Source organism: Oncorhynchus masou, chromosome 29, assembly GCF_036934945.1.
Source record: "Oncorhynchus masou masou isolate Uvic2021 chromosome 29, UVic_Omas_1.1, whole genome shotgun sequence".
In the NCBI taxonomy this organism is placed as follows: domain Eukaryota; kingdom Metazoa; phylum Chordata; class Actinopteri; order Salmoniformes; family Salmonidae; genus Oncorhynchus; species Oncorhynchus masou.
In genome coordinates this window covers 69302238-69327826 of record NC_088240.1, presented here as the reverse complement: position 1 = coordinate 69327826, position 25589 = coordinate 69302238, and the positions used below count along the sequence as shown (strand labels likewise).

Genomic DNA, 25589 nt, shown 5'->3' with positions numbered 1-25589 from the left:
TATAATATTATTTGTGCTATTAAGGCTATTACTAATTATATTTTTAAGTCTGCTTCCTAATAACATTTTACGAATTTCGACCATTTGTATTTTTTCTTACGATCTTAATTGCGGGTATTATATTTAGAATGGAAACTGCCGAGGTAACGGCTTTATTCTTGCCAGTTCTGGTTTACTCTTGCTGGTTTCTCAGTAGACCGGTGTCGTCGTCCGTGGTCTTTCCATTGTTTCATTGTGTTTATTGGTTGTTGTGTCGCCTCGCCTGATCAGGGGAACACCGCCTCTGTCACGTAGCATAGCCGTGCAGTTCTGCAGCATCCCAAATTATGGTGAGGTTCACGTACACAGTTTCCAGAAGGTAAGACTGACAAGTTAGGGGTGATAGACAAATGTTTTCTACTGCCTATTATCACTCAGACACGCACCACTATCGACATGAAAACACACAATAAGAGTTGGAATGATAACCTCTGCGTGAACCAGTGTTAGACAGTTGTTTTAATCAATAGGTTATCATTGATTTAAATTTGGGTTGCGTTGTACAACGTTTCTTAATTCTCACAGCACTATGCTCTCTTACCGTAGTTGCCAGCATAGACTAGCTAACTAGTTTATTAATCTAGCCTACATTCGCGATTATCAATTGATATAGCCTCCTACCCAGCCCAGGAGAGGTTTTAGCAAAGACGTATCCCCATCAAAGGTCTGTGCACGGCCCTCAGCTGAACATTTTATTTCAGTTATCTTCTCCTTTTCAACTCAATGTTTGGTTTCGTCAACTGCGCTCTCAGCTCCTTTCCTACTGAAATGTGTCCCCTAAAAGTTATTTTGTAATCTAGGTTGTGATTGGATTTATAAACCCCTTAACCCTTCAACAAAGTAAAGCTCTTTATTACTACTTATTCTTTACAGTCATGTTAGGTAATAACAAAAGTAAACTATATGTTTCAACATTTCATATACAGTGGGGTCTGGAATGAATGAGGTTCAAGTCCGGAGACTGAGATGGCCATTGCAAAATGTTGATTTTATGGACAATGAACCATTTCTTTGTGGATTTTGATTTGTACTTGGGGTTATTGTCTTGCTGGAAGATTAATGTGGGTGATGAATTCCACATGAAAGTCCCCTTACTCAGATTGCTTCTCATTCCACTGTGACAGAAACGTCACCCACTGAGCAGCCACTGAGGTAGGGTTAGATACAGCCTGATTCCAGTACCACAAGCTATAGCTGTCCCCACACCTTTCTTAGAGTGATGGGTAAAAGTGAAGCAAATAGAAAAGCATATGAAGATTCTGTTTGTGATGATGATGGTGTCGCTGGTTAGTTTCCATGGAAGCCTGTTGATGCATTCTGAGTGAACCTGCCTTCTGGTTCCCATTTCTTTGCAATGGATTGAGTTGGGGGGTTTGAGTCTCACTACTCTCTCTCCCTAGAGTTAAATTGGTGGACAGAGCTGTCTACCCTACCTGACAGTTATTTTGTATTATGGCAGAAACAGCATCCATAGTAATTTCATGCAATTTGGCAATATAAATACATATTTTAAATGGTTTTTTTTTAAATTTGGTTGTATTGCATGTTTTAGTTTTAATGCTAGAACCCTTATTTGCTACCGACTTTGATTCCTGAATAATGTAGCTTAAAAATGCGTCATGAGCTTAGTTCAACAGTCAGACCCCATCAGAACTAAAAATAAGCCTGTTTTACTCCAGGGTTTGTAAACAGTGTAAATGTAAACAAACACGATATAGTCTCAAAACATGGTAAAACTATAATTTTGTATAATGAATAGTTAGTCCCTGCATCCATAGTTCTGTCTATGAATTTGAAAGTGCTTGAATTTCTCTAGGCCCATCCCTCAGCTTTTTACCAAAACAGAGGAGGGGTGCCCACATTGTTATTGTTTAAATTAAAGTCCCAGCTTTAATTTGACTGACATACAAGTGACAGAAAGTCACTGACTGTGGGTTGGATGTGGTTCAGATTAATGCCAACCACAGAGCGGTGCAAATTTTAAAGGGCAACGTGTTGAACTGAATGGCAGTGGGACACTGACTGCATTAGTGGGAATATCACAAGCTGGTTGACCCCCTAACTCAAAATCATTGTTTTACTTTATAACAATGTTACAGGGTTCTTCACACACACTTTGACCCTTTACTTTGACATTTCTGTGGAAAAATGGAAGTTAAGTTTCTTAACCCAGTCAAAAGACGCTTTGTGTATGAGGGCACTGATATAAATGTGTATGCCCTGAATTTTAACTGAATTTTCTGATTGTTTTTATATTAATACAGTTACGTAAAACCTTCTTGCTAAGATGTTCCCTCTCAGCATGTCCCCTGCAGATAAGGCTGGCCCTCCTCTTTTTCCCTTAATTCCCACGGCACAATGCTGTCTTGCCCCCTTCATGTATCAATGCTGCACTCCATACTATGGGCCGCTGAAACAAAAGAAAATGGTGTCTTTATGGCAGAACGACCCATAAAAGACATAAAAAGGTCTGCAGATGTACTGATATAAAATGTGATAGTTTTGATAGGTGATGGTGGTCTCATGCTGATGCTAAGACATTACGTGGTCCTGTGTGGATCAGTTGGTATTACAAAAAAAATATGAAAATGTATCCACTGACTGCTGTGTCTCCCAAATGACTAAATTGTAAATGAAGAGGCTAACCAGGTCCAAAGGGCAGTAAGGCTGATCTATTCTGGTGGATACTGACACAAGTCACTACAGTCCACTAAGAGAGAGGATTTTTAGAAGAAGAGTCAACAAACAAAGAGTATACATTTTTTTATATTCGGCCTCCCGAAAAACGCAGCGGTCTAATGCATTGCATCGCAGTGCTAGAGGCGTCACTACAGACCTGGGTTCGATCCCAAGATGTATCACAACCGGCTGTGATCGGCAGTCCCATGGGGCGGCACACAATTGGTACAGCGTCGTCCAAGTTAAGGGAGTGTTTGGCTGGGGGGGGGGGGTTTACTTGGCTCATTGCGCTCTAGCGACTCCTTGTGGTGGGCCGGGCACCTGCAGGCTGACCTCGGTCGCCAGTTGAACAGTGTTTCCTCCGACACATTTCCACAATTCATATAGATATAGAATTGAATTGACCCCCAAACATTACCTCAAACATTGGTAAACATGTTGGGGGAAAGTAAATTGTGGTTGCTCTCACATTTCAAAATACTGTATTAGTTCTAAATGGGAAAATGACGCATGCATCGGCCTACTTAATTTCTCAGGAAGCCCCTTACCTCTGTGATCCAGAGAAGTGTAGAGTAGCATTTTACCACAGAGTGACTCTCTGCTGCAAGCAAACTAGCAGTATGTAGGTTAGTTTAAGAAGCCTCTGACATCTCAACATTCATTAACTCACTTGACTCTGAAGGTTTTAAGTAATATCACTACCATCAAGCATAAAACCCTCATTTATTCTGCATTACACCAGACAATGCACCACTGAAAGACACTAAAGTTTGTTCTTGCAGTGACATAATATTATTGCTAGATATAGACAGAACTTTAACAGAGGGAGGAGGGGAAGAGTGAGAGATAACGGGAGAGAGAGATGTGGTATTGATGAATTGCAATCTATTTGAACAGTCTGTAGTGAAGTTGGATTCCTTTCTTGTTCTCATTGCCCTCTCATCTATTAAATTCTATTTCAGATAATGACCATATGATAAACACTAATAGCATGAGGAGAATATGTTGTCCCCATTCTACCCAGGCCTCTTCCCAAAATGTACAAACTTTACTTGCCAACAGTACAATAATACAATTTAATACATAATACATGGGATTTAATGCACTTTTTGAAAAACCCACAGACACTCACTGTACATGAAAGAGTATAGGACAAAAACAATAATAAAACAATAAAATGAATACAAGCTACTTAGACATCCTTTTTCCAGACCAAACTGGTTCAGCGAGCTTTGAGATTTACTACTGTCTATTGTCTATCTGTTAACTATTCACATTATCCCTACCATCAAGGAACACCTGCTCTTTCCATGACATAGACTGACCAGATTAATCCAGGTGAAAGATATAATCCCTTGTTTATGTCACTTGTTAAATCCACTTCAATCAGTGTAGATGAAGGGGAGGAGACAGGTTAAAGAAAGATGTTTAAGCCTTGGGACCATTGAGACATGGATTGTGTATGTGCACCGTTCAGAGAGTGAATGGGCAAGAAAAAAGATTTAAGTGCCTTAGGACAGGATATGGTAGTAGGTGCCAGGTGCACTGGGTTTGAGTGTGTTAAGAATTGGGTTTTTCACACTCAACAGTTTATCAAGAATGATCCACCACCCAAAAGCTTAACACAACTGTGGGAAGCATTGGAGTGAACATAGGCCAGCATCCCTGTGGAACGCTTTCGACACCTTGTAGAGTCCATGACCTGACAAATTACGGCTGTTCTAAGGGCAAAAGGGTGTGCAACTCAATATTATAGGAAGGTGTTCCTAATGTTTAGTACACTCACTGTATGTAATTACATAGTTACTTAAATTATCTCGTACCCATGCACATTGACTCGGTACTGGTACTCCCTGTACATAGCCATGTTATTTTTACTAGTTTTTGTTATTCATTATTCACTGTGTATTTTTTCCTCATGTCACTATTTATATATATGAAGCATGTGACAGATGCAAGTATATTTGATGCTGACTGCAGCAGACTTGCTTTTCCATGGGAACAGTTTGCTGTGGTTTAGTGTATGAAGGGAAGAAATACAGGTGTCAGATCTTAATTTGACCAGTTTCGTCACAGGTGTAAAATAATCCTGCAGCAGGAGGACTTGATTATTTAAAAATGTGATATTTTTTATTGGGAAATTAGTCTTGGATAGACTACAGTAGGCTATAGTTTAGGTGTAGCCTACAGCTGCATTTCATAAACACTTGTATGGCATAGTGGAGAACAAAATCTATCTTGTGTTATTAAGCTATATAAAACAACGGTTGTTGAAGTGCATGTACATTTGAATGTCACACCAGTAGGACCTACAGTAGTAGGACATTTATTCTGTCTGGTTCTTTAGTGTTTAGCGAGCGATAGAGAAAGAAAGAAAACTGCAGGTTTTCAGTAAATGTATGTAAATCAAGAGGCACATTTGAATTTCCTCAAGTGCAGGGAAATTCTCTGTGACCACAGAGTGATCAAATTAAGATAATACATCTGTACTTGCCTGGTTGAACCAGAATGAACACTGCCCACACCATTATTCTACCTCTTTACTTATCAAGTCTGGTTCAACCAGCCAGGCAAAAGGAATACAGTATTGCCAAGTTTATTTGCACAGCCATCTCAATCTACTCTACATCATGGTCCTTTTGTGTCAACTCTCTCATTCAATAACTGCTGAAAGTGGTTGGATCTCTCATTGAGATATGTGTTGTAGTGTCATTTGAGTGACTTTAAGGTAACTGGGTCAGGAGGATGTGGCTGCTATTGTTGTTGTTTTACTGCTGCTCTGTGGGGCCTAGGACACTAGCCATGCAGTTCTATGTCACCCAAAATTAACTGGTTCAACCCCAACAAGTTTTTCTCTTGTGCCTTAAAGCAGGACAGGTGAGGGTGACTCCTCACTATAATGGACCCAGAGTTGACTTGGTAATGAAAAGTGTTCCCACTGCTGCAGAAAAACTATATTTAGGCCGACTGAAGGCCTACTGAAGAAAAACTACAAACTTTATCACTTGGCCCAAATGTTAAACTTTTTGCATACGCTCTAAATGGGTACTGATCCCAAAGCAAAAGGTTACGCATGAAAATCAGAGAGAGAGTTATGCATGTTTAGCTGCTAATAAAATGCATTTGTTACTGCATGTAGTTTGTTTGACTGGACTGGAACCTCTGGCTGGTGAAGGAGCCTAGCGGTTAGTGTTGAGAAACAGTAACCGATAGGTTGCTTGTTCGAATCCCAGAGCCGGCAATGTGGAAAAATCTGTCATTCCGCCCTTGAGCAAGGCAGTTAACCCCAACAACAACTGCTCACCGGGCACCGATGACATCAATTAGGGCAGGCCCTGCACCTCTCTGATTCAGAGGGGTTGGGTTAAATGAGGAAGACACATTTTGGTTGAATGCATTCAGTTGTGAAGCTGAGAAGATATCCCCTTTCCCTAAGGAAAGTATCAGTTTTCATCTCATACAAATGAATGTGGTCATTGTTTGTATTTGACAGTTGAATTGCTGTGTGCTTTTAGGTGGATAGTGCTTCTGCATTTCATTCAATCCTCATAAAATGGGTATATAGGAGGAAGAGACAACTCCTTATCAGAGGATGATAAATATAGTAGGAAAGTTTTGCTTTACAGTAAGGCGGTTCCTCTTTCTCAACATCTGTGAGTGAACAGGTGGACATCAGGCATCTTTAAAGAGGGCTGACACCTGCAGCTTTGCCCTTTACCAGTGAATGCTGTTTACTCTTTCAAAACCTTTTGAACGGTCAATATTCTCCTCACAATTTTGTTTTCAGTAATCCTATTAGTGCTCTGACACCTCTGTAGAGTCTGTGACCTGTGTGTGAACCCTACTGTAGCTCTCCCATCCCAAATCAACTGTTATTCGTCACGTACACGGTTTACAGCAGGTAAGACTAACTGACGCAAGTTAGGGGTGATAAACAAATGTTTTCTACTGTCTATTACCACTCAGATACGCACCACTATTGACATGAAAACACACAATATGGAATGATAACATCTGTGTGAAACAAGTACGTTTTTTTTATCAATAGGTTTCATAAATTGGGGTTGCGCTATACAACGTTTCAGTGGTTCTTACATGTAATATCCCTAGGTCCAGTCAAAGTCTCTGTGATAATGGTCTGATGAAGTGTCAAACTGTTTGTATTCTGGATGATAATTCCTCATCCTTCTACTCTATTGTTTTTGATAGAGGGCCTGCCACAGGGTCTACAGCAGTCTACCACAGCAAACCAAACTAAAGACATACCATGGGTTTCTTCCCCATCCCCCATCTAAATACACACATTTTCCTTAAATACTTATTGCCTGATTAGCATTTTGTACACACTCCCAAAGCGGCCATTCAATTAATTGCATTTAATAGTTAAATGCACTAAGGATGCATTTAGCATGTCCAGGTCCATGTGGGATTTTCCCATGACTCATCTGGAACATGCTGAGGCAGAGAGCGGATTTGCAGGAATTGGAGGAGAGTTGAAGCAACTACTAGATGCTTCACTGCCAAGTGAAAGTTGTCTAACAGGTACAGTACAAACTGTAACTATTAAGCAATTGTCCTGGAAAGGGCAAACACTATACCAGATTGATAGCTCAGTCTAATTTTTTATATATATATATAGTAGGTACCAGTAGATTACAGTAGATCTTTAATTGGATGTGATTCATGTTTTTCACTCATGGAAAAGTTGTCCATTTATATTTAACTCAATAAAATATATTTCACATAGTCATGTAAATGTGCAACACCATCGATCCTCCATGTGTGTCTGTAATCAGCCCCCACACAGTCTGATATGGATTTCTTCCATCCTATGGTTGGCTACTGTTGTGTAACCTCTTGGCCTCCTCTCTGACCCCTGGCTTTATTTAGACAGAGTTTCCAATTTGCTCCTTACCCCTTCCTCTTGACACTAACTCTTGGAGATTCAAAGACTCTCTACAGGGTCTGGATAGGTATACGCAATGTAGTGGAGGAGCTTCCATCTCACAGATCTGCACACCTTGAAGGGTAAGGGCCAAAGTGAAGTGGTAGGGAGTCAATTGGGACTGGCTGTGTTTCACACAATAAAGTGCAGATTGCAATAAAACAAAAGTATCAGGAAAAGAGACAGATCGAAAAAGACAGTCTGTCAGCCAGACCTTTATTTGTTTGGAAATTAGCGTCTCTGCGACACTGAATTGACACTGTCATTTTCTAACCCAGATTCAGCCCAGGGAGGCATACTGTAGCAAGTAAAGATAATGTGTCACAGAGGCTATCTAACGCCATTGTGAAATCCTCCATGTCAGGCGGCCTTGAAGGACCTTAAGGGGGGGTTTTATGGTGAAAGGGGCTTATCTAAGCTGTAACGCTGGAGTATAAGATGCCTGATGGCTGAGATGGGGTAGACATGCTGTTAAAGCACTGAGCCTCCAGACAATCCGCTCTCATTTTCACCATATCATCCTCTCTTCTTCACCTCCTTTTCCATCTCCTGCACCTCCTTTCTACCCCAGCTACTATTCAGCATGGGAGTCAATTACAGCTTTGAAGAGTAAGTGACAATACTTACTATGGATACCAAACCTGGACACTTGATTTGGAGAAATTAGGGGTTTGTAAAGACAAATCTTGCCCTTTCTTTGCTAGGTTAAAAATGTAATTTAACAAGGGCAGTTTCTTGATCGGGGAAATAGCTAGGCCTATGTCAGCTTCAGCTCCAGCCTCTTCAGGTCTTGTGTGTGCTTTAGTCATTATTCATGCAGACCAGAGGCTATGTATGATCTGATAGTGGCATTCCAATGGGCTGTAGTCATGCATTTGGACTCTAAATTAGCTTTTTCCTGTAAGAGCTATTTCTGAAAAGTAGCTGAAAGACTTGTTTTTCCATGCAGAAATTGGTTCACTTTAGGCTTGTTTAAAGATTTCTGGCTTGTGGTTGCTAGATTAGATTGTGTTTCAATCATATTGCAGAGGAGTGTGTGGGTTTTTGGTGAAACGTATTACATAATTTAAAGTACATAAACATTATATTGATGTATGTGATTGCCTCCTCAGGGTTGAACTGATCCAAAACAAGGACAACAACACGAGACACCACAAGCATCCCTGCTGTCTGGTAGTGGAGCAATACGAGCTAGCTGTGCTGTGCTGCTGTGCTGCCATAAACTGGGGGGTGAGTTCTGATTGAAGGATCTAAAGATGTGGCATTGCATTCAACGACCTCTATCTCTAAAACAATGAGAGCAGTTTCTCATTATAAAGAATTGATTAGACAAATTAAACAAGTATTAAATAATAGATTTAAGCACGTTTTGAAACTATTTTTACTTGACATTTATACATCTAGGTTAGGTTTGTTGTGATGAAATATCTATGAAATATTGTAGCTTTAAGGCACATATTTGTTAGCCTGGGTACCAGTCTTCTTCTCCTAACATTCCACTCCTTGCCACTTCTTCTCATATGCTAAACATGTTTGGCAAATAGCACGGAGTACAAGGAGTGGAAGGTTAGGAGACACAGACTAGTACCCAGGCTACAGAATTGTTGGCTCATTGCCATGAGTGCAACAATGAGATATTTTGACAGTTAGCTCAAAACTGCCGGACACCCCATATATGGACATATGCACCATAATTCAGTTTACTACAAGTGCCATCCTGTTTTTCGAGAAAGGAATCTGAAACACAAAACAGAGGTGGCCAATACTGTTTCCACAAGCAGGTCTACTATCAGCCAATGAGATTTAGGGGGATGGAAGTTGAATGAAGTAAGAGAGAGCATTTGATGGTTGGGTACAGGTTATCAGTTCACACTCTTGCCTGTGCCTGTGGTACATACAGTATCATATACTGAGGCAACTGTGTTACCTTATTAGTATACATGAGTTGTGTTTTGGAGGAATATTAGTAGACATGAGACCAATGCAGGAGAACATCAAGGTGCTTTACTTTGCAAACAAATGTCTGGAGCCATATGTAATGGTGGGTTGCTAACTATACTCTTATTTTTGTGAATTGTAAATGTTTAGTGTGAGATAATGTACTAGTATGCATGCCATTTTTATTTGTATTTTTTGAAATACCTTTAGTATGACCCAAATATGTGAAGAGTAGTTTTAGGGTGGTGTGCAATAATGTTAATTTATTGGTGAAGGGTTGAAGAAATTATTGTATTTTGTCTTTTATCAACCACCCTCACTCACTAGTACTGATTGTGGGTGTAATTTCATGTTTTATTGTGTTTGTTTTTGAGTCAGTTAATTACTCAGCCTTGTTTAACAAAATCAGTGTGGTTAAGAAACTCACAGCAGAGTGAAAAAGAGAGTGTTTTAACAGAGATGTGGCTGAGAAACTCACAGCAGAGTGAAAAAGAGAGTGTTTTAACAGAGATGTGGCTGAGAAACTCACAGAGTGAAAAAGAGAATGTGTTTTAACAGAGTTGTGATTTCATGTCCAAATCATCCCAAAGTGTCTGAAATGGATTTTGTACCTTAATAAAGTTACTTTAAGATCATTTGAACATGAAAGCGAAAAATTATAATACCCGGGACATATAAGTAATTTAGTAATTTTGGTGAACTTTCCCCTTAACAGAGTTTGTGGTTATTTCCTTGCAGATCATCACAGGGAACGATTCAGTAAAGCCTCGATGGAGCGTGTGCAGCTCAGAGGAGGGTAACCGCTCTGAGGGCGAGGAGACTGAGGACATACTTCCTGTTCTCCGAAACCACAGCCAGCTCCTCAACGACCAACACATCGAGAGTGTGAGTTACTGTTAAACTACACTACAACAAAACACTGTGGCTAATACAGTCACTTCTGGCACGTTTACAGAAATGTTGAAGGTGCTTTGTACTTATCAAATAAACCTAATGAAGTAAAGGAAAAGTAAAGCAATCGGGGCGGCAGGGTAGCCTAGTGGTTAGAGTGTTGGACTAGTAACCAAAAGGTTGCAAGTTCAAATCCCCAAGCTGACAAGGTACAAATCTGTCGTTCTGCCCCTGAACAGGCAGTTAACCCACTGTTCCTAGGCCGTCATTGAAAATAAGAATTTGTTCTTAACTGACTTGCCTGGTTAAATAAAGGTAAATTTAAAAAAAAAATCTCACAGCAGTATATAGGCTACACAGCCAGCTCATGGGAGGAACTTAGTGCTTTGGTTTATTTGATATGTACAAAGCTAAATATGGGACTTTTTTTTGGTTCTTCAATTTATACTGAGTTCCGGGAAAATAAAGTGCACATACTCATCTCAGCATTACACAGCTTTGACATGTGAATTTAAATGGGACATTTTCTCATCATCCATCTCATCCTCTGTTTCTGAAACCCACAGCTAGCCAATCACATACCAGCAAGGACACAGGGGTATCCATGGAACCTGGTCTACAGCACAGCCATTCATGGCACCAGCCTGAAGACTCTGTACAGGCAAATGGCCCACATCGACAGTCCTGTGCTTCTGGTCATCAAAGACATGGAAAAAAAGGTAGACATCTCAACAACGCACTGTTCTATATGACTGACATCTAACGTACTGTTACATCCATGTACTGCTATTACATTGTTATTACATTATGAATGGGTCATACGATCCCAGTAAAATGCTAATAGGTTTGTTTAACCTCTCTCTCAGGTGTTTGGTGCCTTCTCCTCCCATCCCTTCAGAGTGAGTGACTGTTGCTACGGAACAGGAGAGACTTTTGTCTACAGCTTCGACCCTGCATTTAAGGTAACATTGCATACTGTTGTGTGCACGGCTTGTCCATAATGGCATCCTATTCACTACTACTGTACTATAGGGAATAGGGTGTCATTTCAGATACAGCCACTGTCGTTGTAGTTAATAGGCTGTCTCTTGACTGTTGTGATGGGTGGAGTTAATCTGACACCTCTCTCTTCACACAGGCCTACAGGTGGAGTGGTGAGAACTCTTACTTCATCAGGGGCCATATGGACTCTCTACAGATTGGTGGAGGAGGGTAAGTGTTCAGAATTTTCTTTATCAGAAATACTGAAGCCTTTATCATCTAAAAGTAAATCTAGTTAGCTTCCACAAACTCATTGATGTCTACAGATCTTATTGGCTAAACCACATCCTTTGGCTCTGGTCTGATATATACAGCGGGGCAAAAAAAGTATTTAGTCAGCCACCAATTGTGCAAGTTCTCCCACTGAAAAAGATGAGAGTGGCCAGAAAATCACATTGTAGGATTTTTAATGAATTTATTTGCAAATTATGGTGGAAAATAAGTATTTGGTCAATAACAAAAGTTTATCTCAATACTTTGTTATATACCCTTTGTTGGCAATGACAGAGGTCAAACGTTTTCTGTAAGTCTTCACAAGGTTTTCACACACTGTTGCTGGTATTTTGGCCCATTCCTCCATGCAGATCTCCTCTAGAGCAGTGATGTTTTGGGGCTGTTGCTGGGCAACACGGATTTCAACTTCCTCCAAAGATTTTCTACGGGGTTGAGATCTGGAGACTGGCTAGGCCACTCCAGGACATTGAAATGCTTCTTACGAAGCCACTCCTTCGTTGCCCGGGCGGTGTGTTTGGGATCATTGTCATGCTGAAAGACCCAGCCACGTTTCATCTTCAATGCCCTTGCTGATGGAAGGAGGTTTTCACTCAAAATCTCACGATACATGGCCCCATTCATTCTTTCCTTTACACCGTTCAGCCGTCCTGGTCCCTTTGCAGAAAAACAGCCCAAAAGCATGATGTTTCCACCTCCATGTTTCACAGTAGGTATGGTGTTCTATGGATGCAACTCAGCATTCTTTGTCTAACAAAACACGATGAGTTGAGTTTTTACCAAAAAGTTATATTTTGGTGTCATCTGACCATATGACATTCTCCCAATCTTCTTCTGGATCATCCAAATGCTCTCTAGCAAACTTTAGATGGGCCTGGACATGTACTGGCTTAAGCGGGGGCACACATCTGGCACTGCAGGATTTGAGTCCCTGGCGGCGTAGTGTGTTACTGATGGCAGGCTTTGTTACTTTGGTCCCAGCTCTCTGCAGGTCATTCACTAGGTCCCTCCATGTGGTTCTCGGATTTTTGTGATAATTTTGACCCCACGGGTGAGATCTTGCGTGAAGCCCTAGATTGAGGGAGATTATCAGTGGTCTTGTATGTCTTCCATTTCCTAATAATTGCTCCCACAATTGATTTCTTCAAACCAAGCTGCTTACCTATTGCAGATTCAGTCTTCCCAGCCTGGTGCAGGTCTACAATTTTGTTTCTGGTGTCCTTTGACAGCTCTTTGGTCTTGGCCATAGTGGAGTTTGGAGTATGACTGTTTGAGGTTGTGGACAGGTGTATTTTATACTGATAACAAGTTAAAACAGGTGCCATTAATACAGGTAACGAGTGGAGGACAGAGGAGCCTCTTAAATAACAAGTTACAGGTCTGTGAGAGCCAGAAATCTTGCTATACTTATTTTCCACCATAATTTGCAAATAATTTCATTACAAATCCTACAATGTGATTTTCTCATTTTGTCTGTCATAGTTGAAGTGTACCTATGATGAAAATTACAGGCCTCTCTCATCTTTTTAAGTGGGAGAACTTGCACAATTGGTGGCTGAATAAATTATTTTTTGCCCCACTGTATCTTTCTCTTGTTGACCTCTAGGGGGCTTTTTGGCCTGTGGCTGGATGCTGATCTGTACTACGGTGCCAGCTTCCCATGTCACACCTTCAACAACCAGCCCCTGTCCACCCAGCAAGACTTCACAGTTCAGGACCTGGAAGTCTGGACTGTCCAGTAAACAGAGCGAGACGCTGAGAGACTCAGAAGCGGAAAAGAGAGAGAGAAAAAAGCTAGAGCCATGATTATCTATGGTTTACAACATGGCTTTACTTGTGTTCAGTGAGGTTTAGCCTGTGTTCAAGCTGTTAAAGTACAGTAAGCTTAATATAGTAAGCTTGGTTTGTCCAATGACTGTATATATGAATGGACAATGCCATCGATCACGTGACACCAGTCATTCCTATGTGAAAACTCAATAGTGCATTTGAAGCCAAGGAAGTCCATTAAGATGGCGTCTCATGTGGGAGATTTACGTAGGCATTACATGCTAGTTTGAGCTACTCCAGGATGTGACGTTGCAGGCTAGCTCAGTGCTGCCCCCTCTCATTGAGTATTTCATGTTAAAGGCAGAATGGGGCATGCTGCCATTAGCTACTAAATTATGATAGTAACTTCTTCTGTGTGCGATTTTAAAATAATCGGTTCAAGCACATACATCTGGGGTAATAAGACATTTTTGTTTTTATTTGTTATTATATTTATATGAAGATTGACCATGAAGATTGCCATTCCCATTTTAGAGTAATATCCTATTTTCATCACAATTTCCTCATAAGCTTTAAACATTATAGAGGCTAAGATGAACACACTACTGTACTACCCAACTATTTTGTATTTATTTCTGTGTCTGTGTTACAAGGGAACAACATCAGATGCCCCGTAGGGATTCCTCACACACACAACACTCAGGTCTAGAAACAGCCACGGCAGAGTACTGTCTCTTAGAGCTGCTAAAAGTGGCCTCTAATGGTTTGTACTAAAGGTATGGGTTTAAATCCATGTTAAATGTTTTCTTACATTTCTAAAAGAGAATAATGAAATTTGTTTAAAAGAAAGAAACAGGATATAAGATGGACCAATTGTTTTAGTTTGGCGTCTTTTTCACATTCCTTTGATGTTTTTATATTTGCTATAAAAAAAAATATATATATATTTAAAGAAAGGTTATCCAGGGAAGTATTTTGTTTTGTTTTTCTGTATGTGTGCTGTACAGTGCTGGCACTGTTAATGGCTCCTTATTAAAATTCTGCATTTCCAGGTGACAAAAAATGTGCTTTAAACTTGTGTGATTATGTGACTGATTGTTTTCAGATCAATAAGCATCATTGCCTGAAATATTAATACACTAATATTAATCTCATCAACAACAATATAAAAGCAAGATTCATGAAAACAAAAGGACATATGACATGTTTTAGATTTACTCAGTATTTTGAATTATCATGCCAGATGCCCAGTCATTTCTGTATGTTGAAATTAAGCTATCAATAGGTAGCCTAAGGCCACATCAGTAATCACTCATTGTATGATTGGTTTTGAAAGAAATTATAAAATGTCACAGCATTAATTTACATGTTGCTGTACTGTCAAGGAAAGTATGTTTGCTTAATGAAAATTACACCTGCAATCTCAAAAGCAAGGCCTACATAGGATGCAGCCTAATGTACTTTCACAACAGCTAATGGGGATCCTAATAAAATACAAAATACCTAAGTTGAGCCCATCTTTATTACTGTAAACAAGAAGTTAATCTTTATCGTTATTTTCCTAGGTCACGAAAATGGCTTACAAAATCCCATCTTTAAACAATTTAGGCAAATTCAACAATGCAATATAACCATAGCATTGACTTATACATGTTGAAGAAGTGGCAGAAAATAGAAAAGCATATCTGTTAAATGACTAAAATGTAAATATTTTATTTAGACGATTCAGTGAGAGACGTGTTTCACTGCCACCTTCAGGTGGACATTCGTGCGCACTACCAAGTTGGGTAATTTGTTTGCTTTACCTTTCGACTCACCAACGATAACCGTTTGATCCACTTGTGTTCCTTCGTTGATAGGTATGATTTCCACAGCCACAAAGTTGAAATTGGCTAGGCACAAGGTTAGCAGGATGGTTAAGGTTAGAGATAAGGTTAGGTTTTAAATAACATTTTAAATACATTGTAGAAATAGGCGGGGTCTATGCCTTTGTGGCTGTGGTAACTAGTGACGACCAATAAATATGGCAACCAACGAAGGTTCTGAACCTGCAAATGTATATATTTCTAAAATAAACGTAGGTCAAGGCGAAGGATACGACAAGAAATGCATATTCTGCAAGGTTGTCAACAATGAGATGGGCACGGAGATTCTTCATGTTGTGAGTATGAGTGAATTATTGACACAAACTAGCTAGCTAGGCTAACGTTACGTTAACTAACGTCGTTAGCTGGCTAGGTTAGCTGTCAGAAAACAGCGACGTTGATTACCACTACGACAGGTCATTTGAGCTAATACATTATCATATTTCCATAGCTATGTGGAAACAATATACATTAATGATCCCAAAAATAGTTTTTAGGCAGGTTAGCTTCCAAACTGAAAACAATGCTGATTGTAATGGACGTCCTAGCTGAACCAACTAGTGACCACCCCATGTCTTTGACTTCGTTTCCATGACAGGACGAGGAGGTCTCTTGCTTCAGGGACATCAAGCCTGGAGCTCCCCATCATTACCTGGTTGTGCCCACGAGACATGTTGGAAACTGTAAATCACTCAGTAAAGAGCATGTGTCATTAGGTATGCAACTTTAAAGGTGTGTGTGTGTGTGTGTGTGTGTGTGTGTGTGTGTGTGTGTGTGTGTGTGTGTGTGTGTGTGTTAACTGATTATCCTGCTGTGTCTGTGATCAGTAGAGAAGATGGTGGAGATAGGGATGGAGATCCTTCAGAAGAACAATGTCTTAGACCTCAGCGACGTTAGGTATGACCACAACATTCTCTCCAGTCAATGTCACATGATTCAAATGGAGTGTTTTTCAATCTTCAGATGTTATTAGGGCTGTGACAATACCAGTATTGAGATGTTTTCCATGGGGGGAAAAATTAAATAGAAAGCAGACAACTCTTTGGTTCTTTAAAAACCTGCTGTATGCAAACTATTGTATGATATAGCCTGAAAAATGAACAAATGTGACTAGATGATGACATAATGTCTGTTTTCAACATTAGGGCTGTTTTCCAAAGTAAGTTAAAGCCGTGTAGTGTGTTTGTTTCTTTGCCACGATACTGACAAGAGTCGCTATACTGGTATCGTCCCTGACCTTTTATTAACAAGTGGCTCCAATTGTAAAGGCCAATTTATTTATTTTTGCTATACATGCATAGTTGATTGGTTTGACTTTATGAAATGACATACAATGGCAAATCACATTCAGCAGTCTGTAGAATTTAGCATTTTGAACATGTTGCTGTTGTCACAGATCATGCAGAGACAAAGAAGCAGACTATTATTATTATTATTTTCTACAGGTTTGGCTTTCACTGGCCCCCATTCTGTTCTGTCTCTCACCTGCACCTACATGTGTTGGCACCTGCCAGTCAGATGGGCTTCATGTCCCGCCTCTTCTACAGACCCAACTCCTATTGGTTTGTCACTGTAAGTCTCTTTCAAATGGCCATTGTGGTACGGTAGCTGTCAGAATTTGTGTGATAAATGTTTCACAATTTCCCCCACATTGTTAAATAAAGGTAAAATAAAAAGTATGTTCTGTGATAATATTATCCACCTATTGAGTTCAGTGTTCGTACAGTACCAAAGTCAGGATAGAACAATAATTTCCCTTGCCTTGCTGCCTTGACATCACCTGGACACAAACATCAACTCTACTCATTTAGACTTGTCAGAGTAGCTTGTTAGCATTGTGTTTGGGAAAGAGGGCTCTTTTAAAAAATTTTTTTTTTACATAAAGTTGGACAGTCTAGATTGGCAGCTGATGAACAGCTCCATTGTTCCTCACTGTTCCAGCAGCTCTTTTCTGCCACTCTGGCTGTTGTGTTGTCATCTGTTAAGAGCCAGTCAGCCAACACTGATCTCTCACTGCATTATCACTGCCAGCTTTCATGGTCAATTGCTTTCATGGTCAATTAACTCCCTGTGGAGACTACTGGGCTGGGGAAATCTGTTGGGATGAAGTAAGGTGACTAGAGCCCCAAATACACTGGACTAGGAAACCTGTTTTTTTCCTGTGTCTGCCTTCAGTGTGTATATGGGTCTTCCCAGGTTAAAGGATGGCCATCTATACAGTATGTCAGAGACACTCACCTCTATCAGTCTATTCCCATCAGGTTGGTTTGCAGGCATGCACCCCATGCAAGAGCCTTTGTTTTTCTACCTTTAAATACAATACATGAGCGTGACAATGGACTGGCAATTCAGACATCAAAAAGACATGAAGAAGCCATGACTTGTCATTTTATTTATTATTGTACTATTTGTGTTTGTCTCCTGCAGGCTGACCAGTTGATTCAGCAGCTGAACTCTAAGGGAGAGACCAACTGAGGAGTGGGTTGCAGTCTGGGCTGGTCCAGTGAGAAACGGGGTTACCTTACTAGTAGTGAAGTGAGCAGGTCAGGTCTGGTCTCCCTCCGTGGTTCTCTGTGTGAGTGTACTGTACTCCCCAGCAGGTTACAGTGAGACTAGTGATGATGGTTCAACTCAACTGAGGTTTTTAATTCTAGTATCAAGCTGAACAGCCAAATCAGAAATTAAGCCAAATGTGTTTTCCTTACTTGCTATTTTAAATACTTTTTTGAAAATGACCAATGACCACTCTTTATTTTTTACCACAGAATATGAAATAGTAATGACTTGAATGATTTTGGGGTCAATTTCTGTTGGTATAGAAAGATATCAAAAGTGATACATTTGTGTTTAGGCTCTAGTATTAATGTAAAGAACGATTAGTAACGTAAAGGCATTCCTAAGTGATCATAACCAGGAGACCTGAGAATGGGATGTATTGGGACTGGGAAACCTACAGTAAGTCTCATTGCAGGACACCTTTGATAAAGATGTCTAATGCATGTGCATTGTGCCACTGGCTGGCATCCCAAATGGCACCTTTTTCCTATAGGGCTCAAAAGTAGTGTCATGAATAGGGCACCATTTGCGATGCAGTCACTGTCAACAGTATCCCATATTATGAGGTATAATAACTGAAAGCGGAGAAATATAATGAGAAGTATGAGCTCTTTTAGGCCTCAGTCAAGTGATCAGAAAAGCAATTGTTTTGCATGAATGGTATTCAATCATATACGATCAAAGAGTAAAATGGAAGTGTACACAGGGGTGTGGAGGTTTAATATATTCACTGAATAATACCTACATTACTAATTCATCAAGATGCATAATAGGAGCTCAGTTATCCATAAACAATTGTTTCTTGAGTCACATTCTGTTAAGACAATACTCTGCATTAATTGTGTTATTTTATTATGAATGTTGGAGAGTGATTCTTAATTTTGTTATGCACTACAGCCCAATGGAACACTCAACAAAGTAATGTATGTTTAGTGTATGCTGCTGCATGAAATTAAGAGCGTCATGTGTTTGTATTTATTGGTTGACATGTCGCTGTAAAATAATAATGGTGGTTCATGGTTAAATAAATGATGCATTGCTGCCTCCACAAGTGTATCAGATTTCCTTCCTGGTCTCTTTATTAATGGGAAACATCATTCAGTAACACTTACTGTAAAGTATGACTTAGGCAGTATGACTTAATATGACTCTTTCTAATGCCTTATTAAAAAGTATTATGTTATGCAGGCTTTAAATAAAGTGTTACCTGTCATTCTAATGCAATTTTATCATGAATTAGTCTTTTTTGTTGTTTTTTGAAGACTTTATTGATAAACATCAGTGCTTTCCTTTCTAAACAAACATGTTTGGAATACCCTTAATTATTTTTCAAATTAGTAAAGTGTTACAGTATATTTCATGAGTGCAAGTAGCTGAAAAAGCATTCCTCAAACAACCCTTGTTAGGTTGAACAATGTGCATATAGTACAGTGTGAATTCCACAAATGCCAGTGGATCAAAAAGTGATGTGCTATTTCTCCTGAATGTAAATATAATTGTGATGCATTTTGCTACATTGTCAACCATGTATACAGTTTCATAGCCTCCTTCCAGGATTTCTAACATAAGCCTACAGTGTCAGTGTGTTGTTTCTGTGCCATAGAAAGTACACATTTCCTCTGTCTAATTACAAAGATTGCTAAGGAACATTGTAAACGCTGTGTAGATTACGGTGTACTGGTGTAACTGGGAATGCAACGCAAAGTCCATTCAGGGCAATAAGCTCAGGTTCATCCTACAGCACCATATTGCATGTCACTGCTGCCACAGGTTAGTTCTCTTGGGCCCTGCCCAGAAACAACTACCCTTGCTAGGTGCAGGTGTAAACCTGAAAAAATTGGATAGGTGTTGCTGCACTTTGCTACCTAATGTAATTTTCACCATATTGCTTAGACCTAGCCAATCCTTTCACAACTACACAAATGCCTAAAGGGCTAGGGGATGTTTCTGGACAGGGCCTTGGTTACTGTCTTGTCCGTCGGCTGCATAAACCTGGTCACTGAAGCAGCATAATGGCGACCCTGTCATTTCATCCTGGTCACTGTAGCAGTGTGATGAGGACCCGGTCATCCTGCCCCTGCCACAACATCTCCCCTTCAAAGCTGACCAGGCCTTGTTTTCTGGCCCTCAGCAGGATCCCCACCACCTTGTTGGAGATGTTCACATAGTGCTCAAACAGCTTCCCAAACTCCACCGTCACCACAGGTCTCTCCTCGCTGCCTCCGTCCCCACCGCCACGGCTTTCCCCAATGTCTCTGATCATCTGGCAGAGCTCCTCCACCTCCCGGGTGATGTGGACGTGGGCGTCCCTGCCCCTCTGCTCTGTCAAGGAGCCCACCAGGGGCCTCCCGTAGCCATCCTGGTCCCTTTGGAGTCTCTGCTGCTGGGCAGTCACATTCACCATAGCCCCCCGGTTGTTACTGAAGGGGTTGTGTTTCTGGTACTCCTGGTGCTTGTTGGACCATCTCTGCCAGTTCTCCTTTAACCCTTTCACTGATGTCACACACACTGTCCTGTCATCGTTAAACTCGACAGGTGCATCGTTGTTCTCCATGGTGGTGTTTCAGATGTCTTGTACGTATTAAGTGGTTTGTCCACTTTTAGGCATAGTTCATTTTCTGTGGGTGTAATAAAAGTTTCAATGACCAACTGTTGAAAGCACAATTACATGTCTGTATGGTAGCCTAGGCCTATTAATAATTTATGAAGACACAAATGAATCCTCAGAAATAGCCTATTTAAACCATTAATTACACCCTGAATAAAGTTATGGTAAACTATATTAGTTATAAAGTTATAACAGGTCATCATCCTACTAATGCTCTAATGAAGGTGAGAGTTATTCCAGATCAGAGGTATCATGCCCATAGGGTGCACAGAGGCATGTGCCCCCTCAAATTTGTCATGTAATTTAAATATATATATATATATATATACAGTACCAGTCAAAAGTTTGGACACACCTACTAATTTCACGTTTTTTCTTTATTTTTAAATGTTCTACATTGTAGAAAAATAGTGAAGACATCAACACTATGAAATAACACATGGAATTATGTAGTAACCAAAAAACAAATCAAAATATATGTTATATTTGAGATTCTTCAAAGTAGCCACCCTTTGCCTTGATGACAGCTTTAAACACTCTTGACATTCTCTCAACCAGCTTCATGAGGTAATCACCTGGAATGCATTTCAATTAACAGGTGTGCTTTGTTAAAAGGTCATTTGTGGAATTTCTTTCCTTCTTAATGTGTTGAGCCAATCAGTTGTGTTGTGACAAGGTAGGGGTAGTATACAGAAGATAGCCCTATTTGGTAAAAGACCAAGTCCATATTATGGCAAGAACAGCTCAAATAAGCAAAGAGAAACAACAGTCCATCATTACTTTAAGACAAGAAGGTCAGTCAGTGCGGCTGCAAAAACCATCAAGTGCTATGATGAAACTGGCTCTCATGAGGACCGCCACAGGAAAGGAAGACCCAGAGTTACCTCTGCTGCACACGATAAGTTCATTAGAGTTACCAGCCTCAGAAATTGCAGCCCAAATACAGTGGGGCAAAAAAAGTATTTAGTCAGCCACCAATTGTGCAAGTTCTCCCACTTAAAAATATGAGAGAGGCCTGTAATTATCATCATAGGTATACTTCAACTATGACAGACAAAATGAGAAAAAAAATCCAGAAAATCACATTGTAGGATTTTTAATTTATTTATTTGCAAATTATGGTGGAAAATAAGTATTTGGTCACCTACAAACAAGCAAGATTTCTGGCTCTCACAGACCTGTAACTTGTTATTTAAGAGGCTCCTCTGTCCTCCACTCGTTACCTGTATTAATGGCACCTGTTTTAACTTGTTATCAGTATAAAAGACACCTGTCCACAACCTCAAACAGTCATACTCCAAACTCCACTATGGCCAAGACCAAAGAGCTGTCAAAGGACACCAGAAACAAAATTGTAGACCTGGCTGGGAAGACTGAATCTGCAATAGGTAAGCAGCTTGGTTTGAAGAAATCAACTGTGGGAGCAATTATTAGGAAATGGAAGACATACAAGACCACTGATAATCTCCCTCGATCTAGGGCTCCACGCAAGATCCCACCCCGTGGGGTCAAAATTATTACAAGAACAGTGAGTAAAAATCCCAGAACCACACGGGGGGACCTAGTGAATGACCTGCAGAGAGCTGGGACTAAAGTAACAAAGCCTACCATCAGTAACTCACTATGCAGCCAGGGACTCAAATCCTGCAGTGCCAGACGTGTCCCCCTGCTTAAGCCAGTACATGTCCAGGCCCGTCTGAAGTTTGCTAGAGAGCATTTGAATGATCCAGAAGAAGATTGGGAGAATGTCATATGGTCAGATGACACCAAAATATAACTTTTTGGTAAAAACTCAACTCGTTGTGTTTGGAGGACAAAGAATGCTGAGTTGCATCCAAAGAACACCATACCTACTGTAAAGCATGGGGGTGGAAAGATCATGCTTTGGGGCTGTTTTTCTGCAAAGGGACCAGGACGACTGATCCGTGTAAAGGAAAGAATGAATGGGGCCATGTATCGTGAGATTTTGAGTGAAAACCTCCTTTCATCTGCAAGGGCGTTGAAGATGAAACGTGGCTGGGTCTTTCAGCATGACAATGATCCCAAACGCACCGTCCGGGCAACGAAGGAATGGCTTCGTAAGAAGCATCTCAAGGTCCTGGAGTGGCCTAGCCAGTCTCCAGATCTCAACCCCATAGAAAATCTTTGGAGGGATTTGAAAGTCTGTGTTGCCCAGCAACAGCCCCAAAACATCACTGCTCTAGAGGAGATCTGCATGGATGAATGGGCCAAAATACCAACAACAGTGTGTGAAAACCTTGTGAAGACTTACAGAAAACGTTTGACCTCTGTCATTGCCAACAAAGGGTATATAACAAAGTATTGAGATAAACTTTTGTTATTGACCAAATACTTATTTTCCACCATAATTTTCAAATAAATTCATTATTAAATTAAATTCATAAATTCATTCATTAAAATCTTCTCATTTTGTCTGTCATAGTTGAAGTGTAACTATGATGAAAATTAAGGGGGAGAACTTGCACAATTGGTGGCTGACTAAATACTTTTTTTTGCCCCACTCTAAATGCTTCACAGGGTTCAACAGACACATCTCAACATCAACTGTTTAGAGGAGACTGTGTGAATCAGGCCTTCATGGTCAAATTGCTGCAAAGAAACCACAACTCAAGGTTACCAAGAAGAAGAAGAGACTTGCTTGGGCCAAGAAACACAAGCAAGGGACATTAGACTGGTGGAAATCTGTCCTTTGGTCTGATTAGTCCAAATTAGAGATTTTTGGTTCCAACTGCCGTGTCTTTTTGAGACGCATAGTAGGTGAACAGATGATCTCAGCATGTGTAGTTCCCACCGTGAAGCATGGAGGAGATTTATTTCGGTGATTTATTTAGAATTCAAAGCACCAGCATGGCTACCACAGCATTCTGCAGCGATACACCATTCCATCTGGTTTGTGCTTAGTGGGACTGTCATTTGTTTTTCAACAGGACAATGACCCAACACATACTCCAGGCAGAGTGACCAAGAAGCAGAGTGATGGAGTGCTGCATCAGATGACCTAGCCTATAAAATCACCTGACCTCAACCCAATTGATATGGTTTGGGATGAGTTGGAACGCAGAGTGAAGGAAAAGCAGCCCGCAAGTGCTCAACATGTGTGGGAACTCCTTCAAGACTGTTGGAAAAGCATTCCAGGTGAAGCTGGTTGAGAGAATGTTAAGAGTTTGCAAAGCTGTCATCAAGGCAAAGGGTGGCTACTTAGAAGAATCTCAAATATAAAATATATTTTGATTTGTTTAACACTTTTTTGGTTACCACATGATTCCATATGTGTTATTTCATAGTTCTGATGTCTTCACTATTATTATACAATGTCAAAAATAGTTAAATTAAAGAAAAACCCTTGAATGAGTAGGTGTGTCCAAACTTTTGACTTATACTGTACCTCTTAGTGAGAATTTCTCCTTTCTCCATTTCATAGCATACGCTATGGATAACTAACACAATTGCATTTTATCTGTGGCAATTTGAATGCACAGTGATACCGTGACGAAATCCTGAGGCCCATTGTGTCATTCATCCGTCACCATCACCTTATGTTTCAGCATGATAATGCACGGCCCCATGACGCAAAGATCTGTACACAATTTCTGGAAGCTGAAAATGTCCCAGTTCTTCCATGGCCTGCATACTCACCCACTGAGCATGTTTGGGATGCTCTGGATTGATGTGTATGACAGTGTGTTTCAGTTCCCACCAATATTCATCAACTTCGCACAGCCATTGAAGAGGAGTGGGACAACATTCCACAGGCCACAATCTGCCTGATCAACTCTTTAAGAAGAAGATGTGTTGCGCTGCTTGAGGCAAATGGTGGTCACACCAGATACTGATTGGTTTTCTGATCCACGCCCCTACTTTTTAAGGTATCTATGACTAGTAACTCAGTAAAATCTTTTTAATGGTTGCACGTTGTGTTTATATTTGTATTCAGTGTATATATATTATTTACATTTTTTGTTAAATCTTTTGTTGTTTCTCTATAATACTACTAGCCACCTACTGTATCAATTTTATGAAGGTGGCTTTAGCTAGTCCAGATAGGTTCCCAATCTCCCAACCTCATAACAAGTTACCAAGAAGCTATTTCAGTCTATTTATCAGGCTATAGTAGCTAGCTTGTCTAACTATCTTAGTTGGCAAGCCTGCTGGCAAGGTTGGTAGTCTTTTGAAAAGCTAGCAATTACTAAATGTACTGAATAAGACCCACATTCCTTTGAATATTTTACCTAGACTTTAGTAGAGATGCAGAGAAACATATTTAGTTTCTTTGAAAAAAATAAGTACCAGTCAGGAGAATAGAGAGCTCAAGAGGTATGCTTAGATATGCAGAAAAATATACATATTTTTAAAATAGAATTAAGCATAGTGATTATGATTCTAGATTGCAGGAAAAAAAGCTACTTCAGATGTTTGAAAAATGCTAAATTTGGCCATTTCAGGAATGGGACCACCCCTCTGCCATCCTCACTTACTTTGTGCCCCCTCAGATTGTTAGGTTCCTGTTCCAGATTGATTTAAACATGAAAAACATTTAATTTATATTGCACAAATACATGTTACATTACAAGAAATCTAGGAATGTAAGGTGAGCACACATCTGTAAACTGAAAGTGACATACATACGGTAAGGTGACAGTGTCACTGCTAAAAATCGATGTATTGCTTATTCCGAGATTTTCTTCTTCTGTCTGTGTCGAATTTTAGGTACCTTACACTTCTTGTCACGAACACTGACATAGCCTGAGGAACATGTGTCTGTCAGCAACATTGTATCCATGCTATGGAACTTTACATTAGAACAGTGCTGAATCGGATTATTTTTCTACCCGCAGTGAAAAACACTGATCGGCATCCAAAGTAGCCAATGACAATGTGGTGGTGACGTAAGAAGCTAAATGTTGGTGTCACGTGCCCTGTCAGTGAGCAATGTTCTGAAGTAAAGCTGCTTAACTTTGGGATATGTTTAGTTGGTGGATCATTAGCTCTCTCTACAGTAAAATGA

The 25589-nt window shown here is 40.2% G+C and overlaps 3 protein-coding genes across 7 annotated transcripts; 2 read left to right on the top strand and 1 right to left on the bottom strand.

Annotated features, from left to right (window-relative positions):
* The first annotated feature begins 288 nt into the window (after nt 1-288).
* On the top strand, nt 289-15022 carry LOC135520405 (nuclear receptor coactivator 7-like). 3 transcript variants are annotated; one of them, XM_064945956.1, is made up of 7 exons: nt 289-358; nt 8776-8893; nt 10340-10486; nt 11059-11211; nt 11359-11454; nt 11631-11704; nt 12118-13364. In XM_064945956.1, the coding sequence occupies exons 1-7, from the start codon at nt 327-329 to the stop codon at nt 12134-12136; spliced, it is 639 nt and encodes a 212-aa protein (XP_064802028.1). In that variant the 5' UTR covers nt 289-326; the 3' UTR covers nt 12137-13364. The 3 variants fall into 3 exon arrangements, with proteins under 3 accessions (XP_064802028.1, XP_064802026.1, XP_064802027.1); XM_064945954.1 differs by lacking the exon at nt 12118-13364 and adding an exon at nt 13371-15022 and having other exon boundaries at nt 298-358; XM_064945955.1 differs by lacking the exons at nt 289-358; nt 8776-8893; nt 12118-13364 and adding exons at nt 9492-9704; nt 13371-15022.
* Nucleotides 15023-15448: 426 nt separating this feature from the next.
* LOC135520404 (adenosine 5'-monophosphoramidase HINT3-like) lies at nt 15449-19016 on the top strand. 2 transcript variants are annotated; one of them, XM_064945953.1, is made up of 5 exons: nt 15449-15695; nt 15998-16115; nt 16230-16296; nt 16845-16971; nt 17827-19016. In XM_064945953.1, exons 1-5 carry the CDS (start codon nt 15558-15560, stop codon nt 17872-17874), a joined length of 498 nt encoding a protein of 165 aa, XP_064802025.1. In that variant the 5' UTR covers nt 15449-15557; the 3' UTR covers nt 17875-19016. The 2 variants fall into 2 exon arrangements, with proteins under 2 accessions (XP_064802025.1, XP_064802024.1); XM_064945952.1 differs by having other exon boundaries at nt 15452-15695; nt 16227-16296.
* On the bottom strand, nt 19012-25428 carry LOC135520403 (actin-binding Rho-activating protein-like). Of its 2 annotated transcripts, none has more exons than XM_064945951.1 (2): nt 25207-25428; nt 19012-20573 (listed from the first exon to the last, which is right to left on the bottom strand). In XM_064945951.1, exon 2 carries the CDS (start codon nt 20507-20509, stop codon nt 19994-19996), a length of 516 nt encoding a protein of 171 aa, XP_064802023.1. In that variant the 5' UTR covers nt 20510-20573; nt 25207-25428; the 3' UTR covers nt 19012-19993. The 2 variants fall into 2 exon arrangements, with proteins under 2 accessions (XP_064802023.1, XP_064802022.1); XM_064945950.1 differs by having other exon boundaries at nt 25211-25428.
* Between the last annotated feature and the right edge of the window lie 161 nt (nt 25429-25589).

Bases quoted from the DNA above. Each gene is read 5' to 3' on its own strand.
- LOC135520404 (XM_064945952.1), top strand. From the start codon at position 15,558: ATGGCAACCAACGAAGGTTCTGAACCTGCAAATGTATATATTTCTAAA. The intron at 16,116-16,226 runs GTATGCAACTTT...GTCTGTGATCAG, and splicing joins TAAAGAGCATGTGTCATTAG to TAGAGAAGATGGTGGAGATA. The intron at 16,972-17,826 runs GTAAGTCTCTTT...TGTCTCCTGCAG, and splicing joins ACTCCTATTGGTTTGTCACT to GCTGACCAGTTGATTCAGCA.
- LOC135520403 (XM_064945951.1), bottom strand. From the start codon at position 20,509: ATGGAGAACAACGATGCACCTGTCGAGTTTAACGATGACAGGACAGTG.
- LOC135520405 (XM_064945954.1), top strand. From the start codon at position 327: ATGGTGAGGTTCACGTACACAGTTTCCAGAAG. The intron at 10,487-11,058 runs GTGAGTTACTGT...TGAAACCCACAG, and splicing joins ACGACCAACACATCGAGAGT to CTAGCCAATCACATACCAGC. The intron at 11,455-11,630 runs GTAACATTGCAT...CTCTTCACACAG, and splicing joins GCTTCGACCCTGCATTTAAG to GCCTACAGGTGGAGTGGTGA.